At 37.3% G+C, this 8,266-nt stretch overlaps 1 protein-coding gene across 1 annotated transcript; it reads left to right on the plus strand.

Annotated features, from left to right (window-relative positions):
* The first annotated feature begins 2,860 nt into the window (after positions 1–2,860).
* On the plus strand, positions 2,861–3,610 carry Spin4 (spindlin family member 4). The gene has a single exon (XM_055597481.1). The coding sequence runs from the start codon at positions 2,861–2,863 to the stop codon at positions 3,608–3,610; it is 750 nt and encodes a 249-aa protein (XP_055453456.1).
* The last annotated feature ends 4,656 nt before the right edge of the window (positions 3,611–8,266 follow it).

The raw sequence follows: 8,266 nt of genomic DNA on the forward strand, positions 1-8,266 counted from the left end.
AGACCCACAGCTGAATAGTGAGCAGAAAGTGGGAGACTTTAGAGCACTAAATCCTAAGTGGGATGTCTTTATCAAGTTCCTCCCTTTCTGGCTATGAGGAAAAGGGGCTGGAAATACTGTACCAGCCAGAAGTGGTGATGACTTCATCGAAATTGTGTCTTCAAGGCACAGCAGGACTGATAGCTACACATATGAACTCACAGAACTGTGATAGCACATACAAGACTTGTTCACATTCAGACCTGACGAAATCTCAGACCTTAGGAGAGGTAGACATTAAATCCCACCCTTAACCAAGAAGCTTTTTGCAATTAGTATCTTCTGGGAAAGGGAAGATTAATTTTCTCCATCAGAGTGTCACTGCATATGTAAACCCATACTTCAAAACAGGCCAACATAAAATAGACTCTGTGTTTTTTTGTGTGTGCTTTTTTTTTTGTTTTGTTTTTGTCTTATTTTTTTGTTTGTTTGTTTTGAGTTTTTTTTAGAGAGAGAGAGAGCATAATGTTGGAAAGGTAGGGATTTAGGGAGGATCTGGGAGGGAATGGCTGGGGGAAAATATGATCAAAATATACTATACAGAAAAATTAATGGAACCACCTGTTGGGAGCCATTTTACAGAGGCTCTCTGTCGGCATAGCTTTGCCTGCTTGCTCTTTGGTCTAGTTTAAAGGTTATGTGGTTTGCTGAAATTAAGATAAACAAAATGTTCTGCCTGGTTTGCATTTAAGGTCTGCTGACTTTAAGAGGAGGTGCATCAAAGTATCAGAGCTAACAGTTTGCATTCAAAGTCTGCTGACTTTAGGAGGGAGTGCATCAAAGCCTCAAAGCTAAAAGTTGACTGTTCCTTTAACTGAATCCATCTCATTTCTCTGTCTTTTTTTCTTAATCCTCACTAGGCTGGCTCTGGCAACCACCACTCCAACTTTCGGGTTTCGGGGAGAAACAAGAAAATAAAGAAGAGCTCAATCAATCTATATATGAAAAAAGAAAAGTTTTATTCTTTACTTTCCTGCCTTATGTCATTTAGGATAAATGATGAGCCACTGAAGGAATGCTAAAAAGAAACTGTGTATTAAAGTCCTTAGGGAGGAAATAGCCACAACATACATTGAACTTTGTACATGGCTGATTAACTGGGTATGATGGAGGGCTTTAGCTGTTGCAGTTCCAGAGTTGCATTCTTAAACTATCTTAACCCTCCCCCCATCCAAAATGGTCACGTATTGTTCACCTCCGTGTGTGACATAACATTCCTCTGGCTATTAGGTAAGTTCTTTTGGAATGTGTGCACAGATCCCCTGCTTTCACTGACCCAAAGGCTAAGAATGCCCTCAGATAGTATCTGAAACCTACAGCAGAGGTTTTTCCAGTTTGCCTTCTAAGCTTGTGGTCCTGTGTCTTGGTCAGTCATAGTTGACTCCAAAACAAACTGTATTTTATTTACTTTGAGATGAGAGCTCTGTTCTATATTCACATAAGGAACCACTAAAAATTGTGTTTCCACAATGCCTTTAATCCCAGCACAGGGAAGGCAGAGACAGGCAAATCTCTGAGTTCAAGGCCAGCCTGGTATGTAGAGCAAGTTCCAAGACAGCCAGAGTTACATAGAGAAACCTTGTCTCAAACAACAAAAACAAATTTTGTTTCCAAATTTCTTAATAACTACAGAAAATACTCATGATATAAATTACAACGTGAGATATAAATGTATAGAATACGCTCTCAGATGTGTAAGGTTATAGAACAGATATATTGATAAGAGAAAAATCAGCTTAACAAACATTTTGGTGTTTGCCTAGTTTATATGACTAAAGTTAGTTTTATTTTTTTTTTATTTCACTGAGTTTTAGAAAAGCAAATACCAGCATATTTCCCTCACATTTAGAAAAACATTAAAAAATCATTCTGACAAGTGATCAAGTAGAAAATATAGAGGAGAGTTGAAATTAACATACTGGACTGTGCAAGGCCTTTTCCCACTCCAGTTTCAAATCCCTTAAAAATGAACGAACTTGTAGGTTTGTTTATACGGTTTCTCCTACACCACGTTTTTTTTTTTTTTTTCTTACTTGTTCTTTTTCTTTTTTTCTTTTTCGCTTGTGAGGAATTCCTGGAAGATAGAAAGCAGATGGAGCCTCAGTGAAGTATGCAGTTGGGCAGCAGACAGCCGGCAGGGGAGAGGGGAGCTGTACTGTCTGGCTCTGGTGGGAGTGAAACTGGGACGAGGGGTGGGGGCGGCGCAAGAGTAAAGCAGAGTGCCTGTGTCAGTGGAGCTGCCCCAGGAGCGGAAGACAAGACTGAAGCGGGAGGGGTGGAAGAAAGGAGAGGGCGGGCTCAGAGGAGGAGGATTCCCTAAACAACAAAAATCCCGGTTCCGCGTATTGGCCAAGCTGACAAGCGCTGCCAAGACCAGGCCGCGCAAACTGCTGGGGGACGTGCCACTGCCTGCGCTTTTCGTTGCTGCAACCATCCCTGTTATCTCTTGTCCACGTTAACTGCCGTCTTCTTCTCGGTTGCCGTTCTGCAACCGCAGCAGCCTTGACGACAACAGCTAAGTGACGGATTCTGCCCGGGACTTGGGCTTTGGGAGTCAGGGAAGGCGCCAGGAGCGGACTGAAGGAACCCGGGGCCCGCCATCTCTTTCCAGCCAGCACGGTTGCAATCTGTGCACCCTGAAGGCGGAGAAAGCACTAGTGAGAGGAACTCTCTGTCCCGGTTCCCGGTCAGCAAGTTCCTGACAAAATCTAAACGGAGAACGGACACAGTCTCCCAGATTGCCAAAAATCGGACCGTGTCGACTATTTGTCAGCTTGTTAAGCAAAGGGCAGCTTTGCTTTGGCTCCTTAAGCCTTGAGCCATGTCTCCTCCGACTGTGCCTCCTACTGGGGTAGATGGTGTGTCTGCCTACCTGATGAAGAAAAGGCACACTCACAAGAAGCCGCGACGTAAGCCCACTTTCCTCACTCATAGGAACATCGTGGGCTGCCGCATTCAACACGGCTGGAAAGAAGGCAACGAGCCAGTAGAGCAATGGAAGGGTACTGTGCTCGAGCAGGTTTCCGTGAAGCCCAGTCTGTACATCATTAAGTACGACGGCAAAGACAGTGTGTACGGACTAGAACTGCACAGAGACAAGAGAGTTTTAGCGCTAGAAATCCTTCCTGAGAGAGTTCCTTCTTCCCGCATCGATTCTCGCCTGGCAGATTCCCTGGTTGGGAAGGCAGTGGGCCATGTTTTCGAAGGTGAGCACGGTAAGAAAGATGAGTGGAAGGGTATGGTGTTGGCCCGAGCCCCCATCATGGACACTTGGTTTTACATCACCTATGAGAAAGATCCGGTCCTCTATATGTACACCCTGCTCGACGACTACAAAGATGGTGACCTGCTTATCATTCCAGATAACAATTACTACTTCCCAACCACCGAGCAGGAGCCTGGGGAAGTACTCGACAGCCTTGTGGGCAAGCAGGTGGAACACGCCAAAGAAGACGGATCCAAGAGAACTGGAATTTTTATCCATCAGGTGGTGGCCAAGCCATCTGTCTACTTCATTAAGTTTGATGATGATATTCACATTTATGTCTATGGTTTGGTGAAAACCCCGTAAGTTTACAGTACTCTTTGCAAAACTTGTGGAACTATTAGAGGTAAAATACTTTATGTTCTCAAAATTATGTGTTTTGAGAGCAATTTTGAGGTCAAATATCAGGGCAGTGGATAAATCTTACCGTGCCTCCATATTGACTGTTTCCCAGTTTTGGCTCAAGTCTATGTTGGTACTTTTTGCTGTTTACTTATTTTGTAGTTGAAAATTGAAATTTAGATTGGTTGTTAAGGGGAAAAAAGTGTTTGAATCCACTGAAACAATTCAAAAGTAGATAAAGTGTGCATGTCTTTTGCTCCCTTCCCCTTCTTTTTATTATTATTCTTTTATTTTTCTAAGTAATTAGTTTAAGCACTTGGCATTTATGTTAGGATGTTTTCCTCCACTCTCAAACAGCAAGTTCGATGTAGCGTTTATAAAACTGATCAGCCAGCTAGATTATGTACTTTGTGATCAATAGCCTAGTCAGTCTCTGTCCTTCGATCTCACACTTCCTCTCACAACAGTGTACACATACAGATTGGTGGTCATTGATTCCACCTCTTTACTCATTATGCTGTTTTATTGTATTAAGGTGCTCTTATTTCTGTAGAAGTGTTATATAGGTATATATTTAGTTTTAAGAAATCTTGAAAGGTTGCCATCCACTGGTCTTTAATGTTTAAAATACTGACAGGTAAAAAGTTCCATGGTTTTCTCGATTACTTTGATGTTTACCTGACTCAATGAGATTTATTTTTCTACTTGGAATATTTCTCTTTTGTGATTTACTTATTCCTATCCTTTGTTCTTTTATCTATTCAATTGACATTTTACACATAAAGTTGTAGGGATGTGTACAATTAAGTGCATTTAATCTTTTATATTTCATATGTTAATGAATTTTGCATTATGTTATTACTCTTCACTTTATTGATAATATTGTTCATGTAAAATTTATTTTTAATTTTATAATTCTAAAATGTCTATGTCTTTTATAAATTTTTGGCTTCATGTCTTTTTCAGACAGATGTCTCTTACCTAAGCCATACAAATATTCACTTTTTTTTCTTATAGTCTTTATTATATTCGCTTTTTTTTTTTTTTTTTTTTTTACCAATCTGAGATTCATTTTTTTTGCTCTGGTAATTCATACAGCTTCAACTCCAGATATTTTGCATTACAAATTCAATTGTTAAAATTACTTTTTTTTTTTTAAAGAAAAGATCACTCTTTTTCAAATTTCTGAGTGAAAATTAACTATAAACATAGTTTCAAAAACTGGAATAACAAATTCCCTTTCAATAGATTTTTTTCTTTCATATTATAATTTATTCTCTATATTCATCCTTTCACAGGAAAACCCAATGCATTTTATTGATATTTTGAGAAGGGTCTGATACCTACTAGAATTGCATCAATTTTTTGTACTCTTATATGCAAGAAAAAAATTAATAGTGATATTCTTAACACAGAATTTTGTACATCATTGAAATATTTTTATATTTTTTCATAACATTCTTCTTATAGGTCATTCATATAAAATGGAATTTATTTTTGCAGTTATCTAATTTTGTAATAAGTTGAATATTTTTCCTCCTTATATGTAACTTTTTATTTTTATCAATAAAGGAAATCTACAGATTTTATATTTATCTTATCCAAAGAGTTTATTTAATCCTATAGGTTATATGGGATTTTAATTAGAAACTTTTGGATTTTTCTTGATATATACAATCATTTTATATGTAAATACAGAAAATTTTATTTCTTCTAATGCTTATACGTATTAGTATTACATTAGCTGGATTCTCCAGAGCAGTGTTATGTAATGATGATGGCAGACATGCCTATCCTATTTCTAATTTTTATGAAAATGACCTTATTTTTTCCTGTTTGACTTTGTTGTTAATTCTTGGTAAGTAGTTATTCATATGTTCAGAAATTTCTTTTTTTACTTTTTTATTTTAATTTTTATCAATTACACTTTATTCACTTTGTATCCCCCTAAAAACCCCTCCCTCTTCCCCTCCTAATCCCACCTTCCCTCCCCCTTCTCCACACATCTTCTGGTTTTGTTTATATATAATTTCTATTAGAAATTATTGTAATCATGTCTTTTCCCTTGAATTTGTTGATAATGATTTATTAGAAAGCTACATATTAAACCAAACCTATATTTCTGGAATACTGTTTGCTTATGATAAAATAGTCATATATTATTTTTGCTGTATTTTATTTACCAATAATGAATTTAGAATAGGATTTGTATTCCAAAGTGAAGTTACATTTTTAGATTATTCTTTATATTTTCATTGAATCAACAGATAACAGGTTGTGTCATTTCTTTCTTTCATACACTCTCTTTATGAAGTTTTGTTATTACAGTTCTACTAGCTTAAAAAATGACTTGGTGAAATAGCATTAGAAATATTCTTTAAAAGTTAGCTGGGACTAAGCTGTAGAACATTTGAACCCTGGAGCCACACATGATTATGGATCTTTAGTTTCCTGATATTTTTCCAATGGCAATTGGCTTTTCAGACTTTTTGTTAATATAGAATATATATGTTTTCTGTCATTTACAGAATATATATTCTCTGCCAATTATATATAAAGTTGAAAGTTGTTTGTGTTATAAAGTTTGATGATTGTATTTTTCATGTGCTTTATGTACTTGTGTATTTACTGTGAACTAGATTTTCCCAGTTCAGAAAATGTAATAAATTCATCAGCATATTTGTATAATATATTTGTAGAATACAAAGATAAAATGATCTTTGTTTTCTTTTCTTTTCTAGAAAAATAAGACAAAATATAGGAAATGATGAAAATGTGAAAAACATTTGTTTACCTCCACTTCAAATTAGCAAATATCAATACTTTGTTATGTTTGCTTTAAATACAGATTTATATTACAATTCATCAGTGTGAAAGGTTAATGAATTCATTTTCTACTACCACACCACCTCTTCTGCAGAGGAAAACACTGTCATGTATTTGGTGCTCATGTTTTATATATTTACTAAAAATAAATTATACACAAATAAAACTATAACCTATAATAATAGTGACTTTTGTGTTTTCTAATGATGTCCTAAATGGCCAACTTTATTTATTTATATTTTTATAATTTTTTACATTCTTCTTTTATACATTACATCCCAATTGCAGTTTCTCCTCCCTCTTAGTCCTCCTAGTCTCTTCTCCCACCTCCCCTCTTGCCCCATCCACTCCTCCTCCATTTCCCTTCAGAAAAGGGCAGGCCTCCTATGGAAATCCGAACACAGCATAGGCATAACGAATTAACAATTAAGACTAGTCACTTCTCTTTATATTAAGGTTGGAGGAGGAAACCCAGTAGGAGGAAAAGGGTCCCCAAAGCAGGGAGAAGACTCAGAAACATCCCCCACTCCCACTGTTAGGGGTCCCACAAGAATATCTAGCTAGCTACACAACCATAGTGTATATGCAGAGGACCTAGATCAGACCCATGAAGGCTCCCTGATTGTCTCTTCAGTCTCTGTATGCCCCAATGAGCCCTACTTAGCTGATTCTGTGGGGGAATGGCCAAATTTAATCCAGGTGGAACATTTCTGGTTTCATTATGGGGAACCTTTTAAATGCTAATTGTTATTAACTTTTATTCTTCCTAACACAGGAGTTAGCTTGACTGTAGTCATAGGGATTGAATGAATAAGACAAAAATCTCAATTTTTAACAGAACTTATATTATGTCTCTGAGAAGTCATATACATACCAATCTTCTCAGATTTCTAGGCCAGACATAGGTTTTACACATTTCTAGTAAGATATTCGGATATTTTATATTTTACAGTTAGAAAGAGCGTAACCCTAATTCTGGCTGTCATTTTCAAGTTTGGGAGTTTGCTAGTTTAGGAAACTAGCAGCGGGCAAGAGAAAAATCTTCCTGTTTTAGACAATGTCAAATCTCTCTAGGCCTTAAGTCATAAACCATGAATTGAATCATTATATGACATTAGACCATAGACTAAATGAAAAGTCTGTTCTTGGCCTGTAAGGCTTGGGGATAATTATTAAACTGTGTAGACAAATGTTCTCTTAGAGCATATAACATGAGAGAAGGGAGAGAGCTATCAACTGTCCTCTATGCTCCTAAACTTTAGAGCTTATGTTGTCATACAGCTGTTTGAGCATATAACAAGAAGTATCATTTATAGTTGGGTTTAAGTCTAATTAAAACTCTGGTTTTGTTAAGTGTCAACTAATCCAGGCCCATAGGGGCTTACAGAGACAAAAACATCAACCAGAGAACATGCATGGACTGGGCTTAGTCCCACAACACATATATAATTGGTAGGCAGCTTGGTCCCCATGTGGGTCCCCTAGCAACAAGGAGAGTGGGGATAGTATCTGACATGGACTCCATTGCCTGTTTTTGGATCACTTTTCCCTAGTGGGGCTGCTTTTCCTGGCCTACACTAAGTCCTGATGCAACATAATGGACCGGGGTGGGTTTGTAAGGGGAGCCCTCCTTTTCTGAGAAAGAAAGGGGGAGGAAGGGTGAAGGGGAAAAGAGGTAAGGGAAGGGAGGGTGGAACTGGGAGGAGAAGAGGGAGGGGGATGTGATCAGGAAATAAAATGGATAAATTTATTTTTTTAAATTCTAGTTTAGCAGTTGAGAATACAATAGTGACT

This window comes from Psammomys obesus, unplaced genomic scaffold, assembly GCF_907164565.1.
Source record: "Psammomys obesus unplaced genomic scaffold, mPsaObe1.curated_primary_1811, whole genome shotgun sequence".
NCBI lineage: Eukaryota > Metazoa > Chordata > Mammalia > Rodentia > Muridae > Psammomys > Psammomys obesus.

Bases quoted from the DNA above. Each gene is read 5' to 3' on its own strand.
- Spin4 (XM_055597481.1), top strand. From the start codon at position 2,861: ATGTCTCCTCCGACTGTGCCTCCTACTGGGGTAGATGGTGTGTCTGCC.